This window comes from Anastrepha ludens, chromosome 6 (assembly GCF_028408465.1).
Source record: "Anastrepha ludens isolate Willacy chromosome 6, idAnaLude1.1, whole genome shotgun sequence".
NCBI lineage: Eukaryota > Metazoa > Arthropoda > Insecta > Diptera > Tephritidae > Anastrepha > Anastrepha ludens.
This window is the reverse complement of record NC_071502.1, coordinates 86,839,487-86,859,144: the sequence shown is the minus strand read 5'-3', so window position 1 is coordinate 86,859,144 and position 19,658 is coordinate 86,839,487. Positions and strand designations below refer to the sequence as shown.

At 39.1% G+C, this 19,658-nt stretch overlaps 1 protein-coding gene across 1 annotated transcript; it reads right to left on the bottom strand.

The window, feature by feature from the left end:
* Positions 1 to 6,923: 6,923 nt before the first annotated feature.
* LOC128867930 (uncharacterized) lies at positions 6,924 to 7,334 on the bottom strand. Its single transcript, XM_054109557.1, has one exon. The coding sequence runs from the start codon at positions 7,317 to 7,319 to the stop codon at positions 7,041 to 7,043; it is 279 nt and encodes a 92-aa protein (XP_053965532.1). The 5' UTR covers positions 7,320 to 7,334; the 3' UTR covers positions 6,924 to 7,040.
* Positions 7,335 to 19,658: the final 12,324 nt, after the last annotated feature.

Below are 19,658 nucleotides of genomic sequence, written 5' to 3'. Positions count from 1 at the left end.
TCTAGGTGGGCAGGAAAGTGTGGTCTAGGAGTTAACCCAGACAAAACACAACTTATATTGTTCACTAGGAAACACAAAATCCCTCAACTAAGTCCAATTACGCTCAAGGGGGAAGCTCTTGTGATTTCGGAAGAAACCAAGTACTTGGGACTAATCATAGATAGGAAACTAACTTGGAAGTCAAACATCTTAGAAAGAGTCAGGAAAGCGAACCTAGCTTTTTATGCCTGTAAGAGAGCTTTAGGTAAGACCTGGGGAATTAAACCTAAGGTCGCTCATTGGCTTTACACTGCTGTCGTCAGACCCATTCTTCTATATGGAAATGTTGTCTGGTGGTGTGCTATGCGGAAAAAACCTATTCTAATTTATTGAATAAGGTGCAGAGATCAGCGGAATTAGCAATATGTGGAGTCATGAAAACCACGCCATCCATGGCTTTGGATATCATACTACATCTGCCACCCCTAGATCTCTTCTGCAAATACTTAGTGGCCTGCTCCGCTGTAAGGCTCAAAGCGAGCTCACAATGGAAGACTGTCACACAGGGACATTCGACCATCTTAGACTCCTACACGGATATACCCAGTGACTGCGATTATCATCCTCCCATTCTCTGCTTCGAAAGGAGTTTCCTAATGAAAATCCCTTCTAGACTGGAATGGTTAGAAGAAGATCCAACACCCAACACACCCGTTAAGATCTACACGGACGGGTCTAAAATGGATACCGGTGTAGGATCAGGGTTATTTTGCGAAGAGCTTTCCATTAGTGAATCCTTTAAACTACCGGATCACTGTAGTGTTTTTCAAGCGGAAATAAACGCTATTCATGAAGCCTTAAAATGGCTAAAGATAAACATAATATCATCAACGGATATCTGCATTCTATCAGACAGCCAAGCTGCCCTACAAGCCCTGGATGCATTCCAAACAACATCAAGGAGTGTCTTACGTTGTCGCCAATCTCTAAATGAGATGGCCAAACAATATCGTATAATCTTGTGCTGGGTTCCAGGCCACAGAGATATACCAGGGAACTGTAGGGCAGACCAACTTGCAAGAGAAGGTACCTGCTTGCCAGACATAAGTAATCTTATGGAGATACCTCTCGCAACTTGTAAGCTTCTCATTAAGGACGCATTAATCAGGTCTACAAATCAGAGATGGATTAGCGTTAACACCTGTGAAATTGCTAGGCAAACATGGCCAAGGCTAAATTTACGTCTGTCCAAGAGCATTATAAAACTGAATAGACTTCAAATCAGGACCTTAGTCGGGGCCCTCACAGGACATTGTCTCATAGGAAATCATGCAAAGAGATTAGGCGTTTACACGCATGATTTCTGTCGTAGCTGCAGAAATGAGGAGGAGTTGGAAACAATTCAACACCTTTTTTGCACATGCCCAGCTCTAGCCAGAAGCAGGAACCGATTTTTAAAATCCTACTTCTTAACGAATATAGATAATCTATACATTTTAGGTATCAACAACCTTTTACGCTTTGTCAAAAGCTCAGGATGGTTTAATATGGAGAGGGAAATGTAGCTCAGCCCCCGCGGCTTCACAACGGACCCATTTCGTGGTCTAAGTGGCATCGTTGTCTCTATGTGCGATGCGGCTGCCAAACCTAACCTAACCTAAGTATCCACTCATCTAACACCCCATTCGCATCGGCCCCTGTTGTCGGTGTTGTTGCAGCATAAACATTTCCCATACATGTACGGGGAATGCTGGTGGTGTGAAAGTCCATGTATGTATGTATGTATAGATGGTACGTACATCCTTTTTGGGTGTTTGTTGTGGTGTGAGTCTTGATGCTGTTCCGTAAATGGAGGGACCTACAGTTTCATGCCGACTCCGAACAGCAGATATTTTTTTATAAAGAGCTTTTTCATGGCAGAAATACACTCAGAGGTTTGTCATCACCTGCCGAGGGGCAACCGTTATTAGAAAAAACTTTTTCTTATTTTTGGTGTTTCACCGAGATTCGAATCTACGTTCTCCTTGACTTCCGAATGATAGTCAAGCACCTAGTGAGAGTCGCTGTATATAAATCCGGGACGGTCCGGTAACGTAGAACCGACTGTCGTGGGAACACTCTGTCGAAATGGCGTGTTTCCTGGGCCATCCACTGCTTAGAGCCGACATTCCTATCCAGAGTTTACCCCGATATATTAAACATGTGTCCGCTTCTTGCTTAACACTAACCGTACCGGTGTATCACGTATACGCCATTTGACCGGTTATGAAATAATTGTTTTTTCAAAACAAATTTTTAATTTTTTCTGATACATAATTAATATAAAAATAATTCAAATAACAATAAAATAATAAATCATACATTTTATTTTTTTTTGTATTACATAATACAAAGGAAACAAGAGATTATAAGTTCAGCCTTGCAATTCAATTTTGTAACCATTTGACCGAGCGCTGTACGGTTAGTGTTAAACATATTGTTGTCGTCGAAAATACGTCCTATACATTTTTTTGTTTTTGGGAAATTGCATCCATTAGTCGAATATCATTTTGGTAACATAGAATTTACTGTTGTAGGAGTGTACCTAGCTCATCGATATTACTCCTTTCCTGGGCTTACCGTTGTTTGATGGCTTGGACAACGACGACTGGTGTGTTCACCGCTCTAAGCAGGGTTTTGTAAACTGCTACAACAACTACGAATTATGGAGGTAAAAAATATTATTTTGGTCGCAGTGCCTCTTAGAGCAAGATCCAATTTTATACTTACAAATCTATTTATCTACTCACCAAAATCATTTAAATAATATGCACAATTCCTATTTTAGTTTTTGTGTGTTTTATTAGTTTTATTACTTTCACTAAATTGCTGTTGTTAAGATTTTATTTCAAATGTTTCTTTATATTTAGTTTCCTTACAATTTGCGGCTTGACAATTTTAAACTTTTTCTGTTTGGTTGATTCAAACCTTGGTCAAATTTGTGTTAATTTGCTTTTTCAATTAAAAATTGAATAAGAGTTAGAGATAGAGGCCATGCCTATGCGCCACCAATGAATAAGCAGCGTGTAAAAGTTTCTGATTTTTTGTTATTTGTTGTGTTGCTGGTGAATTGGAAAATGTTTGCTTTTTCAACATACCATTAAATACTATTATTACAGTAAAATACATTGTGGTATTGAATTTACATTGTCTGTTTGCTTAATGAATTTCAATTAAAAAATTTGTATCAGTTAATTAGTGTTAAATATTGAAAAGAAATAAATGCTAATATTGGTAAACAACAAGAGTAAATACAATTAACATTTGCTGAGTCATCAGTTAAATGAAATGTTTTATTGTTATTTGTATGTGGGTGTCTATAAGTGTACAGAAGAGTCAAATTCTTTTCAACGGTGATAGTTTTAATAATTGTTGTTTTTATATATATGCTCTCCTTTTCCAACAAATACATGTGTACTATATATGTAAATGAATATAAAATTAGCTGTGCTGTTTGTAACATTTTCTGCAAATTTTCTGTTACCTACCTCAAAAATGCTAATGTTCTTTGCAGACACACACTCACTTCGTATGCCTTACATATGACTGAATGTACATAGGTGAGGTCGTCGAGTGGAGTGTGCGTGGGAGTGAACAGTTTTAAAGCAAAACATTAATATTTGCATTGTTTTTGTTGAAAATGAAATGTGTTCTTTAATGTAACCATTTTAAGTTCGTAAGCATTTGGGGAGTGTAGGAGGCGTGCCAAAATTTATATGTATTTACTTTAATGTTGGCATTATTTTTTGCTTGTTTGCTTACATTGGCCTGTGTGTGTTCATTTACAATGAAATACATATGCATTTATTTCAATTGAAGTTAGGTCGTTTTAGTTTTGGTACAACATGTTTTTGTTGCTATTACTCTTGTAAACATTATTTTATAAATATTAATTACTCTTTGGTATTTGTTTTTTGTTTTATCGGTTATGCACTTTTTTGTGTGCGAAGTTAATTTTTTCACTGTAGCTTGAAAGAAAATATTAAACTTTTTTGTTTGAAATTGCTGTTATATAATAATTTTACTACACTTTTTTTTGTTCATTTTTGTGTTATTAAAAGCTTGAGAGCACGTTGCTTTGAATAAAAAAAAACATAAAAAAATCAATCTCGCTTGAGCGAAAAATCTGCATGCTTAAAATTTACAAAACAAAAAAAGAAATAAACTAAATTCTTTTGAAAATTCAGTTCCTAAAAACGCAGCTTACCAACCGCATGTCAAAATGAGAAGGAGAACTCGCGCTAAGAAAATCGCTTCACAAAAAGCTGCAGATATCCGATGAGAGAACAGTGGCTGTATAATTACAGCAAACAACGTCCCGCGAAATTTTCCGTATACTGACTAGGTTGGTAAAATGGCCTTTTTTAAGCTCTTTTAAGAATAAAAATGTTCCAAAAGCAACGGTAATGGCTAAAATAATGCCGAAAACATTTTTAATTAGGATGTTTTTAGTAGAATAAATTAAGATTAATTAATCTTTTCGACAGCTAAGGAATGCCAATTCGTGAAGAGAGAGAGAGAGCAGTGAACGTTGAGCGACATGCAGGAAGAATAGAATAAAAGTGAGAGAGTGAGAGAGAATAATTTCGCTGTCGCGTAATTTTAGATGAGCGGTGAGAGCGAAATGGGCAAAAATGTTAAAATAGCGAACTTTTTAAGCAAATATAACAAGTTAGGTTGGATTAATGAAAGTATGGAACATTATTAAAAGGAGTACAAAAATAAAAAAGATGTTTGTTAACAACAAAAGAAAGGTTTGCTTATCAAATCTCTAAAGTTAGCTCAGCAACGTGATTCACTGAAAACTCCAACTTAATCTCAGTTAAGGGATTTTCAGATATAGTTTCTCCTTTACTTTCATAGCATTGCGCTCGTATCGCTTTGGCAACAGACAATTGGTCTACTCTCACCCTTTCACGAGATGGTGAAGGGAACTCAGAACACAAGGCGATGACGGCATATGCACAGGGCTGGTTTTACTCAAGCTTACTCCTTTTGCATTCTCCTTTTGGTCCACACTGTCGGTCCATCGGCCTCGAAAGAGTCTGCTGTTTGCGCTACTTTCAGATAAGACTGACATGTTCTCTGTTCGCTTCACTGCTCTAAGCAGGGATCCGCACGTAGCCAGAACAACAACATTACTTCGTGGATGCTTGATATAACCGTTACTCATAAAATATGTTAAAAAATTAATGGAAGTTGTTCAATATGAGATTTTAGCAACATTTAAAGGCAGAACTAGCGAAATTCCCGCGCCAGCTAAGTCTACAGTACCGCAATTACCCGGTTTGGGACTACAGCAAAGAGTGTCCAGATGTATTCCTCAAAAATGTTTGCGGAATTTTTAAAGTTTTACAAAGAAAAAACAAAAAAAACAAAAAAAAAAATTGGAACAGACACTCGGCCTTTAAGCAAGTCTGTCGCCAATTTATTACAATATTATTATTATTATTATTATTATTAATTTTAATGCAGTTCTAAAATGCATTTTTATATTTTATGGAGCAGGAAATTTACGTTAAGACTAGGTACTCTTATTTCTATGTCCACTGCTGTAGATTTCAGAAAACTTAGAGCAATGAGTCCAGTAAAAATATTTTGAAGACCTTCAATTTGGCTGCAACATTTTCTTAAACAAATTTTAAATTTTGCAGCTAAATATTTGAAAGTATTATTGCTGAATCAAAAATAGCTTTAAAGCTCTCCGAGCTTGCAGTGATTTTCAAATTTGTATTAAAATAACTACAGTACAAATGTATTTGCAATCATTTTAATGAGATTTTAGTACAAAAAAATAGTGTAAAATGTTAAAGTATAAAAGTAAAAGTATAAAAGTTTGCTGCAATTCCATTCCATTTTATTCAAATTGGGCAAGAATTTTTTTTTATATTAATAGAAAATTCAGATTCGAAACGTATGAGAACGTTTTTCGTTTTGAAATTATGCAACCTAAATGAATGAAAATAAATCTGTAATTACAAAACGATACTAAAAAAATATGCAAGTATTCGAAAAAATTCGAAGCAGTCATCAACAAATTTTTCATTCAGCAAATATTTTTCTTTTTTTTAATTTTTATTTTGGCTCAAAATGCAACTTGCTCTCGATTGTAATTATAATTGCCTAGCCCTATAATGTAAGTGAAACTCGCAAATAAAATTTCAATCGCAATCTAAGGTCAACTACACAATTTTGGCAAAGCTTTTGATTTAACCTGATGCAACTCTACAGCCGTCACAAGCACAAGAGCTGGCAAAATACTGCTGTACTATATAAAATACAATTTTTATTTATTTTTGCTACTTCAGTAAATTAATTAATATTTTCTTTACAGATTCATACAAATTTTAAGCTCAAAAAATGTATTTGAAACCCCGCACCAGCTCACCAGTGCCACTAAAAATATTTTCCTAAACAAAAATTGTACATTTGCATTTGCTTGCTCAAATAAATACAAAATATATATATTTTTTTATTTTTGTTACATGTTATGAAATTTAAAAAGCTTCGAAGTTTTATAAGAAAATAATTTAATTTAGCAAAAATGCAATACCGCGCACAAATTTTTTGGCTTTTTTTTGTTTTATAGTTCCAATTCAAGTTACATGCTTTGTTTTATTTTATTTTATTTGATTTCAATTTAATATTTGTTTAACACTTTCTCTTTTGCTATTAAATTTTTTTCAACAATTTATAATTATTTTATACTTCAGCTATTTAAAACTTTTCTCCCAGTGTATTATTCTGTGTATGGCAATCTTGGTATACCTTCTTTAAATCTCAATTGTTGTTTTTTTTTTGCACGAAGGCCGTGACTTATTTCTTTATTACTTTTTTATTTGTATTTTTTTAATTCAAATGGTATTTACTTAGCTGATTTTTTTTTAAATAATTTTTGCTTCATATTTTATTATTTCCGCTTTATGCTCCCTCTCTGTGTTTGGTTTTTTTTTTTTTTTTAAGTTTGTTTTCCTTCTTCAACATTGTTGTTTTTGTGTGCAGATAGTAGGCAAAAAATTCTCTTATTCAGCTGTTCCTATGTCCTTGCGAATTTTGTGGCCCCGGAAGGAGGCTTGAATTTTAGTGGCCGCCTTATTCAATTCCGGATCGCTTAGATCAATGTCCAATTCTTCAGCCACCTTCTTGGTGATCTCCTGTATGTCGACATCGTCAGGCGCGTCTTTGGTCACGACTTTGCGTGTCAAATGGCCACGGAAGGCTGCCTGAATTTTCGCAGCAGCATCGCACAGTTCTGCAAAGAGAAGAGAGAAAGTTTGTTTGTATTTCAAATTAAAATTCATGCCGTCAAAATTTGTGGATTATGAAAAGTTTGAAAAATGTGATTTCACGTTTTGTTAAATTTATGGCCTGAGCCCCATTTGTATAGCCTAAACCCTCAAATGAAATTATGTTTAGGTTGGCTTAAAGCACATTACTTGCCATCTCCATACTCTCTCAAATACACACAACTGCAAATACTCATGCACACATTTAAGTTTGAAGCTCAGTGCCCGAAAAAGTTACCTACCCACCACTACTACTGCTGCTTTAGACATTTAATACCGCGCCGGCGTCACTATTTGTTCACCACAAACAGACAGCTTAAAGGCAACGCGCGGGGTAATGATAAACTTTCTGAAATAATTCATTCTTGTCGTGACAGTGCATGTGCAGTGTTGCTTCGGCGTAGCGTTAACGGCACAAACTCAGACTTTAATTGCGGCAGCAGCTTGCTGGTGGCCACTATATAAAAAGTTGCACTGCCGCTTTGGCCCGAATCGCACTCACATGTCACCGTGGTAAGCTATAATTTGCGTTTACTTGGCAAGAAGTTGTCGAACAGCTCAAGCAGTAGACTGGTCTCAGAACTGGTTCTCGTTGGGTACGGTCTACAACCATATATATATGTACTCACGTCTCATCACCTGTTATGATGCGCTGGATAAACGTTGGTTCCGAATTCACTTGCTCGAGCATGTCTTCAGCCACCTTCTTCCGATGAATTTTTTGAAATAAATTCGACTCTTTTGGAAAGAGTCGAGCACCCACGCGTCTCATGCCCAATTGATTGTATAGAATGTTCCGAATTGATTCGTGAGACACGCTAAGGTCACGACCTATATATATGTATATACAAATACATATATATATATATAATTGGCGCGTACACCCTTTTTGGGTGTTTGGCCGAGCTCCTCTTCCTATTTGTGGTGTGTGTCTTGATGTTGTTCCACAAATGGAGGAACCCACAGTTTCAAGTCGACACCGAAATATTTTTTATGAGGAGCTTTTTCATGGCAGAAATACACTCGGAGGTTTGCTATTGCCTGCCGAGGGGCGACCGCTATTACAAAAACATTTTTCTTCATTTTGGTCTTTCACCGGGATTCGAACCTACGTTCTCTCGGAACTCCGAATGGTAGTCACGCGTCAACCAATTCGACTACGGTGGCCGGCGGACTACAACTACTTGGGAGTAATCACGTTTAAGAGCCTGTTACGAGAGCAGTATCCGTTTTTTGTTTCTCAGAATTATTTGTCGAGTTGACAACATTTTAGCGGTTTATTTACATGTTTTGTTTCCCAAATTATTTTATTGCTGTAAAAAAATTCTTTAATTGCTCCCCATAAATGTTCGGAGAGTGCCGCTAAAGTGATAGTCTTTCGCTCTCTATAAATCCGTTTGTTTCTCTTGCAATTTTTACATTAAAAACTAACTTCCTTCTTCGATGTTGTGCGCAGAAGTTGGCTAGTTTCACACTATCCCCTCAGTTCTCTGCCAGTAGTCTCTAAAATAACGTCGCAGCAAAATGAATCTTAAAACTCTTCATTCGTAACAATCTTGTTTTCTCTGACGCTTGGAAGGACTGCATTCAAAAATTAATTCGCTATTAAAAAAAAATAGCATTTTGTAAAAAGCGTGGAACAAATGAGGAAAGTAAAGCAACCCGTGTTGAGCTTTCGTGTCAGGGCTAAAAAACCTTGTTGGATCAAAGTAAGCCTCGTGCCTTTGAAGCCTTTGCCTGTTGGATACAAATTATTCTGCCTGGATGAGATGGTTAGGTTAGGCTACGATGGTTTTCACTCTCAGTGACGGTGTAGAGGAACCCACTTGTGAGACCTGAAGGCTCGTTGTGATACCACCAATTTGGACTGAAGTTCTCCCTTTATTTCCTAATATGGTGAAACCACTAAATCTCTCGAATAAACGATGAATGCGGGTTCTAAGTTTGCCAGCCATCCACAGAAGTAAGAGTTTCGACAGCGAGCAAGAGCGGTACAGTGGCAGAGAAAGTGTTCACCGCTCTCAACTTTCTCGTCGTTTCTGCACTGCGACAGAAGTCATTAGTAGAAAATTCCATTGGCTTCCCATTCTTTCCATTAGCCAGTGTCCGGTGATGATACCAACTACTGTACTAATGGAAGGCGAGTCTAAATTGATGAGGGACCTAGTTCTGTGTTTATTCCTTTTCACAAGTGGACACCATCTACTGCCGGCTTGCGTAATGTAGACTGACCTGGTTCAGACCTTGTTTGGGGATAAAGCTATGCCCATAAACTGGACAGAATTAACTGATTTAAGATCAGTTTCCCTCCCAGCCAGCTCATCTGCAATGCAATTTCCGGGAATGTCGTCTTGTCTAGAGACCCACACATCGTTCGTGGTGCATCACTTAACCCGTTCATTTAGAAAGGACTGCTTTCGATTGCTGCATGGAAGACTCTAAATGTATTTACATACCTGGAAAAAAAATCATGAGTTCTAACCTCTAAACGGCATTCATGGCTACCAAGCAGAGCTAAAAGTTAAGCAAATTCAAGATTTGTAAGCTCGTACGGACATCCACAAATCGTGTATTATTCTTGTTGAGGAACTCTTCGCTAGTGGGCTGAAAATAAGTGAGTACTATGGGTGAAGAATGGTATAGGCCCATAGGTAGTAATTTAGAGGAAATTTAAAGCTTGTAAGCTGTACCGGTTTTCGTCAGCGCAGGCTTTGTTTTCTCAGGATTATCAATACAATGCTATCGCTTTTCCCCAAAACCTAATTGTCATCAGATAGTAATTTTATCATTCCACCGACTCTTAAGTAATAAAGGGAAAGGGGGACTTGGAAGTTCCCCACGACATTAGGTTCTACGTGAAGGTATCGACCCGCACTGTATGGTTAATTCCTTTATAAACTTACATGAACTTTTGATGAGTCTGAGAAGTTTGACAGGAGGGACAGAAAGAGGCTGATTTACATCTGCCACGGATTTTGGCATCAACCAATCTGACCAGCAATTGTAGCTCATCCCTTCTCAGCTTGGTAAGGAATTTCCCTAGCCGTCCTATTCAGATTTTTCAAGAAGCAATAATTGGGTAAGCTGCAGATCTACGTACACTTTACCAATTTATCCGAAAGCTTTTTATACTGAACGCTACAGTTTTCTTATATCCACATAAGTTCCAGCTTGTACTTCTTCGCGAAAGAACGCAGCCTTAGCTTACCTATATTGCTGAATAGTTTTAGAGCAAACACAAGCATTTCCCGATATCTTCAGGGCAATGTTGCTGTAGCCTCTTATGCGGTATTCACGCCACCTTCTCCCAATTATTCCTTCCACTGCATCGAGTGTGGTGAAAACTTCCAATTGAAAACCTGTCGGCAGAATACCTAGTGCGTAACAAAACTTCGGTTGCCTCCAGATGCCATCCAAAATCGGCTCCTTTCGGTTTTGGGTCGTCTGCCATGAGGTATTATTTTGCTTTTTCTTCAGCTAAAGAAAGGCGCGCCGACGACCTTGGGAGTGAGGGTTCAACGTAGTTCTTAATGCGACTTGCATACCTAAATGACAAACAATTGGTATGATAGGAATAAGAAGACGATTACCTCGTCGGTCGCGACTGCTACATATGTATTCTTAGATCCTTCAATTACGAAAATAATACATAATAACTACGCCATACAGATTCATTTCTAGTTTTGTGAGCTCAATGTAGATATTTTACTGATAGTTCCAAAACTTGACACTACGCGTACATCAGGATCCTTGATGCTCCTTGAAATTACTTCAGTTCATACGCTATGAGTGCTAACCGATATATTCCAATATTTTCTACTGGGTAGTCGCGGCTTATACCGTCAACCAACGAAAGTACCAAGTTTCAACTTAAAATTAAAGTTTTCCCAACAAATATTCGTTGGAACTTTTGAGAGTGATTTCTGCTTTCAGCACCTGCAGGCACGTCCACATACACATGAACATTTATAATGTTAAAGAATACAACAAACTCATATTGCGTTTGCTAGTAAGTAGGACAAACTTTTCTTTTTTGGCTTACACAATAATTTTCTCTGTACGGCCAAGTTAAAGTTCAAATAAATTCAACAACAATGAACAACTGCAATTCAGGCAATTTAGTACATCGTTATTGTATAGTGGAAGCTATCGCACACTTTAACTGGCAACACGAATCAAATGTAACGGTTTTAAAATCCATATTATGAATTTCGCGGTCTGAATTGATAAATATGGAATCACGCAGAGCCACATGATTACATCTCATTTGAAATCAAGTGAGTGACTTCCACGAAAATTGGTGACTTAGGAAGGCGTAGTAAAGACTCATGAAGCTTTTCGCTGATAAAAAGAATCTAATTTCTGTGATCCGGCGGGAAATTGCTAGTAGTCCTTCAGATGACGTCCTGTGCGAAGAATAGGTAGGTCGACTCACATGGTCGGAGATTCTTCTAGAGGCGGACCAAAGCTTAGTAAGCCAAGGTATTGCGATAGTTTAATTGCGGCACCTGATCAGTTCACACCTCTGAGGAGATGGGTAGAACACGAACTATCTAGAAGGACACCATTTGCTTAACTGGCTTGTATATGTATAAGTAAAAATATAAGCAGTCGAGCAGTCTGCTTATTGCCTTGTGCTCTGCTTGGTAGCTAATAGAAGCTTAAGTCTTATGAAGAGTCTGAGGATGACGGACAAAAGTCATGCCGCCATCTTGACAGAGAGGGGTTGAAATATAAAACCCATGGCATTCAAATTAAGGGAATCAACTTTGGTTATAATTTTCGATTTTAACTTCCCCAACAAAAGTGAGTGAGGTTCTGCCATCATTTTAAACAAAGAAGAGATTGCAGTCTTCGTAGACATAGACAGTTCCATGACAGATAGCAAGTGATCTCTTTTTACACAGAAATTCTTATTATGAGCATCTTACAAGCTTCCAGACTACTGCAGTGTGTTTTAAGTTGAGAGCCGTCAAAATTTGGTAATCATATCCTACCCCTCGTTGTAGATTGCCAGGCAGTAAACAAGAGTATTATGGAGGTAACGGCTAGGATTCAAGAGATCCCTACAATCTCGTCGGCAGCAAATCGCCGATCTATACTAGGACGAGGGAAATTAAGAAGCGAGTGAGTGCGCGAGGAAGAGTTCGAAACCGGGCTTGGGGAGGTTAGTCTAAGCACACAAACCCTTTAAAGATACCTGCTCTAACAGGTTGAGGAGAGAGCTAGAACAGTTTCTTACTGAACTAAACAGGACATCGGAATAATGTCCCTTGCATTGGGACTATGGTTTGATGAATGAAGAACACTGAGCTTGATGAAGCTCTCTTAACCTAACTATGGCTTCTCACGGGAATACTAACGGCATAATTTAGTTCAGCTATATGACCAGGTTCAGAGCCCTGCGATTTTTGTAGAAACTGTAGATATAAGGAAGTTGGTCGAATTCATTATATTATCCGGTACTCCGAAAAACAAGCTTTAAATTGTTGGAAAACCATTTCTTCAAGTACCTGCGGAGCTTAGGTATAATTTTTTTGAGGGGGCTGATTGGATTTGCTAGAAAATAATAAAGATAATTACTTGTTACCTGTATGCCGCTATGTCTGAATTTGGTATCCCCGCAAAACTAATACGGCTATGTAAGATGACGTTGCTCAACACCGGCAGCGCCGTCAGAATTGGGAAGGACCTCTCCGAGCCGTTTGATACCAAACGAGGTTTCAGACAGGGTGACTCGCTGTCGTGTGACTTCTTTAACCTGATGTTGGAGAGCATCGTACGAGCCGCAGAACTTAATCGCTCAGGCACAATATTTTATAAGAGCGTACAATTGTTGGCGTATGCCGATGATATTGATATCATCGGCCTTAACAACCGCGCTGTTAGTTCTGCCTTCTCCAAACTGGATAAAGAGGCAAAGCGAATGGGTTTGGTGGTGAACGAGGACAAAACGAAGTACCTCCTGTCTTCAAACAAACAGTCGGCGCATTCGCGTATTGGCACCCACGTCACTGTTGACAGTTATAATTTCGAGGTTGTAAAAGACTTCGTTTATTTAGGAACCAGCATTAACACCGATAACAATGTCAGCCTTGAAATCCAACGTCGAATCTCTCTTGCCAACAAGTGCTACTTTGGACTAAGTAGGCAACTGAGCAGTAAAGTCCTTTCTCGGCGAACAAAACTAACACTCTACAAGACTCTCATCATGCCCGTCCTAACGTATGGCGCTGAAGCTTGGACGATGACAACATCCGATGAAGCGACGCTTGGAGTGTTCGAGAGAAAGATTCTGCGTAAGATTTTTGGACCTTTGCACGTTGGCAATGGCGAATATCGCAGGCGATGGAACGATGAGCTGTATTAGCTTTACGGCGACATGGACATAGCGCAGCGAATAAAGATCCAGCGGCTTCGTTGGCTGGGTCATGTCGTCCGAATGGATACAAAGCTCCGGCTTTGAAAGTATTCGATGCGGTACCAGCTGGTGGTAGCAGAGGAAGAGGAAGGCCTCCTCTGCGTTGGAAAGATCAGGTGGAGAGGGACTTGGCTTCACTTGGTGTGTCCAATTGGCGCCGGATAGCACGAGAAAGAAACAACTGGCGCGCTTTGTTAAGCTCGGCCAAAATCGCGTAAGCGGTTATCGCGCCAATTAAGAAGAAGAATTATTTTTACTTACTATTGCTTCCTTCTGTAACTGCTGTAAGGAAGGTAATTATCTACTCCGACAGTCAGGCCGAAATGGCCCTGGGTTTGTTGTTTGTGCATTCGAAATTAGTCGGGGAATGCCTGATTTCCTTCTCAAATACGTCGATATTAGACTCATTTGGTTTCCTGGCCACTGTGGCATAGTGGAAACTGCTGGACTGATAAGGCTAGTTAGACCTCGAGACGGTTTCACCACGAAATAAGAGGATTGGGGTTCCCTTGTAAAACTGTGGTCTGCTCCTGGAAAAATGGGTCCCACGTCAATGCAGCGAGTACTGGGTTAGTGCTCAAATGCGCAAATTGTCGAGATCATTCTGGCCATGCGTAGATCGGCGGAGCTCGAAGCAACTTCTGAGGCTAACAAAGTTGCAGCTCTCGAATTTGGTGGGTTTCCTTACCGGGCAATGTTCGTTAGGTATCCGTGCGGTGAGACTTGTGAGATTGTCTCAAGAGCTTTCTACATGAGAATGAGGTGGAATCATCTAAACACCTTCTCCCCAGCTGCACCGTTCTCGTCGGGCTAAGATTCAGACATATGTGCTCTCACTGTTTTGCTATACTTGCGGATATAGCAGGTTTTTTCCTTACACACCTGGTGGATTTCATCACCAGCTTGAAACGCTTAACACACATGTAATTAGCCATCATTCTCCAATCCAAAGACCCTTCTTCCTTTTTCCTTCTGTTCAATTTTCCCTCATTGTTTTTTTCTCTGTACGGCAGAACAATGGATGAATTTGATTCTTTGTCTAAATGCATCCTCGCGTGGGTAGCCACTTATCTTAACCTATCCTAATAATTATAATAGGCTTTGAAAGTGATTGCTATCAGTAAGATCTGCCTCTACTATTTTCAATATTTCATCCCCAGGCAGTTAATGTTAAGCCCAAAACCTCGGGATCATTTCCAAGGTTTTGTAAACCCATTTGATACGCTCACATAACTGAACCCTCAGAGGTATATTTGATTGATTAACCAACTTAGAAAATACTAAGTCAGATGCGCACTCAAAAATGGCTTGCCTTCATTTGCCGCTTTCGAACTTGAACGGCTAAGCAAATGAATTCAATAGCAAATTTTGCTGTGAGAGCTGTGAAAAACCAAGTTTATTTAGCGCCAGCTCTCTTAGTTTAACTTACTTTCAATAGAGTAACCAATTTGAACAAACTTACTACACCAAGCAAACTCCTAAGGACATTCAACAACAAGCAACTCCCTTGCGAGTAATAAAATTTAAATCTCGCTGTACATTTATTTACCTCACAAAAGCCTCTAACGATTTAATAAAAATGAAAAATTACAAATCCCATCACGTTTTCATTTTTGATACCTCAGTCACGCTTTCAGTCGCCCGCCAAAAATTTAGTTTTCTAACGCTTCAGTGGGCTTGCCAAGCAAATTTCACATACAATTTTCCGAAATCACGTCGTTGCAAGTGACGTACTTCCAATGCGATTGGCATTAAGAAACTCTTCAAGGAAACTATTTCTTTGTTGAGAATCAAATTTACTTCGACTAACCAACGGATTCGCGCGTGCCCAAGTGTAATGTAAATAATTCTGATTGTAAAATTTTCAATTCACATACTCGTACAAGAAAATCAAGATGATGCACACATGCAAACAGGCACATGCAGACACACACACATACACAAACGATGCATTACTGAGCTGTGCAGTGAAACTCTGAACTAGTGAATTTTTTTTTGCCTGTTCCAAGAATCGACGCTAGGAGATCTGATGCTTGATGGTACTTTAATGCCCAACCCTTTCGATTACTGCGACTGTGGCACCAGTTAAAGTTTTCGCTCTGGTTCAAAACTGATAGAAAAAGTGATGCTGCACGTACTAGATTTCATATGCCAAATTTAGTGCTAGTGCCGAAGTATTGAAAAGGAAAACAGCCGGGGACTATCGGCGCTTTTTACGACATGGCCGCGTAAAATTCATCAGTGGCCTGGAACTTGAAAGTAAGGAAAAATCTAAATTCACGGATTTCCCTGCAAGGATTCTACTGCAAAAGCTGCCTCAGCTAGCTGCAGCTGTGGAAATCCCTTTAAAAACGACAAATGCGAAGTGATAGAACGTGCCGCAGAAATCTGTGATATACGAGTTCGCATATAAATATTGGCGCGTGTGTGTGTGTGGTGCATGTTGCAAGCATGCGTTTCAATTTTGCTTTTTACTGCGTGTGTGATTCAAGTAAACAATGGGGAACACGACAGCTTGCATATGTGTATGTGTGCATTAACAACACACACCAATAATGGCAGTAACATCAGCTGTCCGGCAGTGATTCGCAACAAATTATTGTGGCTACCATTGCTGTTGTTGCGGGTAACCAAGCATGTCTGCCACTGTCAGTGGAAGTACGTGTTGCAACGGGCGGTTTGTGCATTGGCTTGCTATCTGCTCCAGCTGTATGTGTATGTGTGGTGTGTGCACTCATAAAATATACTCACATATGTACCTGCGCGCTGGCTACATCACTTTATGCATGGTTGTGAAATGGTGTTCTCCTGGGAGTCTCGGAATCACGAATGAATCAGGTAAGCTCATTTCTTTAAAAGAAATTGATGACGTGGCCTAAAAAATATTAAATATCCGGCCGCTGCAAGCCATATTTATTGGCTGGGATCTAGTGCTTGAGTCAAAGATTCACAAATACCTAATTCTCTCGAGGTGGCACACGAGCTTGCATGAAGTGCAACTGAGCTCTGTTGGCGATGTCGCTTTAAAGAAGTTAGGCATGCGACTAGCTCAGGAAGCTCATTGTAATATAAGGTAGGAATAAGTTAATTATGTACTAAAAAACCAAGGGGGGGGGGGGGGGGGGGGAAAGCATGATAAAAAACTGTCACCTGTAAAACAATCAAACCCGTGGAACCAAAATATGATATCGCGAAAAGTGACAGGAGTATCCCAGGGTAGCCCGAAAGAAGCTGACACCCAGCAAGGAAGATAATCAAAACACAGCACCGTTGCCACGACAGCCGGTTCTTCGTAACCGGAACGAGCCCGATTTATATTCGGTCAAGGACTCTTATTCCAGCAGCATTTCTCTAATGATTAGTGACAATATTTGAGCTGTTACAAGAGCAACAATAATCAATAAAATGTTGGTTCTCAGCCAAATATGAAAATAGAGGTTCTGTAGTGCCCTATATCGGACCCCAACTTTGCTAGTAGTTTCTTTTTCCAGGAACACAAGTATTTTCACTTGTTTGGAAATATGTAGGTCAAATCTTGAATCAGACTGACAGACAAAAATCGTCACATAAGAGTTCGAGTTGCCTTGCCGTGCTTAAGCGATTTTGACGGAGTTTAACAAAGCGCGCCAGCCGTTTCTTTGTTGTGCTAACCGGCGCCAGTTGAATACACCACGTGCAACTAAGTTCCTCTCCACCTGATCTTTCCAATGCAGAGGAGGCCTTCCTCTCATTCTACTACCCCCAGCTGATACCGCATCAAATACTTTCAGAGCTGGAACATGGTATCCATTCGGATGATATGACCCACTCCACGGCTCCGCTGGAATTTAATCGCTGCACTATGTCTATGCCGTCATAAAGTTCATACAGCTCATTGTTTCATCGTCTACGATACTCGCCGCCGCCAACGTGCAAGGTGATTATCCCCGGTAGGAAAAAAATCAATACAATGAACCAAATTCCTGGGGCAGAACTAGTATGAATTCGTCAACTCAAACCACTCAGCCACACAAGTCGCGAACAGCGTAATTTGTCTGAGCAAGTGTTGGTGCCATAGAGTATGTCAAATTGTGCCAGGGTTTCTCACATCTTGACATCTGCCGTCGACATCTGCCGTCGTTCGATGGCAACGGTCTTTGCTGCTGTAAGTGCTCATCTCAACTTGGGCCAGACGATGATGTGTCGTTTTTGAATGCAATAAATCTAATATAGTCCTAATCCCAGTGGATCGAAATAATGCGTTGATCAGCGCACTGCAAAAATATTACGGTACTAGTTGGTAGTGTAGAATGGACGCACTAGCCACCTCAAGGGACGAGTTTTATCGAAACCTCTGCTATAATTTGGGTTCGCTGACCCGTTACAATGTGACTCCCCATCGAGCGAAGCTCCATTGGTATTTGGGTGTTAAATCAAAGAGCCCTGAGAGCCCGTCCTCGAGAACATGTCGAAGCATACATCGAGGGCTCCTGCTCTCTGTGGTACTAAAATTGATTCGCCCGTTAGACTTCGTCGCCGTAAATACCAGTTGAGTTTCCATACTGCGCTGGACTTCCATACTGGTAGCTTGGAACTGAAGTGGAATCACTAAAGGAGTAAGTAATAAAAAACATGAAGGAAACGGTAGGAAACCAATGACCGGAACTACTCCGCTACGCTAACGTTCAACCGTTTGGATTTCTGCGCCAGCGGCAGTAGCTTAAGCTAAGTTTCCGTTTCTCTTCTAAGAATTATTGAAAAATGGATGCTGAAGGTACCAGGTACCATATATAGGATTTAGTACGAGTTCTGAATTAGCGAAGGGACTTATTGCTTATAAGAGAAAGAGAAGAAAATAAGCAGTCATGGTTTCGAGTTCACTAGATGCGCACCAGTTTGGTTCTCGTGGATTTCCATGCATGGTGTAAATCCAATTCTTCCTCCCGTATCAACTCACACACTGAATTATCTAGATATGTATGTACGAATGTATGCGAATGTGCAAATCAACATTCTTTAGATAGAAAACACAAATTCACACATGCTGCCGCACTTTTCGTTTCGGTCGGATTGGTACGCAGCTCTCGTTAGTTTCCATTTTGTATCCATATTTGTGGCATTTCCTCGATGCCTGATAGCTCTGGACACGTGACAATGAGAACATTAGTATTACGCCATTCAAAGTTGAAATTCATTGCAAATTGCCTTTCATGTGTGAGATCACATTTCATGTTAGTGTTTAGTCCAGTAGGAAATGTTACTCGAAGTGTTGAAAGTATGAAGGGACTATTTTTCTCAAATAACTGACTTATTGAAGTTGATATTAACTTAACTTTGATTACTGCATAATTTTTATACTAAGTTTAAATGCCTTTTATTTATGATTTTATTGAAATACTAGCTGGTGACCGTGGCCTCGTTTGCATATAAAATGAAATGAAATTTTTGAAAGGGGGAAAAAACAATTTCCGGTTTTAGTTGACACTTGTTTTTATTTTAATGCCCTTGCTTTATATTCCAAGTCAATTTTAATACTTTTTGAATTCAAAAATAAGTGGCAACGCCATTAAAAAAATATTCTTTAATTAAAACGTTCATAATTATAATTTGCGCGAAGCAACATCCGAATACTTAATTCAACGATACTATTATTATTTAACAAGTTTGCCTTAAGGGTTAGGTGGCATCACCATTATTGATTTACAGTTTTGTTCGTGCTTTTAAACTCTTTTTGTTTGACCCCCATGGGCCAATCTCTAATGAAATTTCGTTATTAATATACACTTTTTAATTAGGTGGCAACGCCGGTTGAAAATATTATTGGATCAAAGGAATTTTCACCTTGTGCAAATATTTTTTATTATTAATATATTTTTGTAATCAATTTTCTAATTTAAAAAAAAATAGGTGGCAATACCATTTAAAAATATTTCTTTAAACCTTGTTTAAGTACC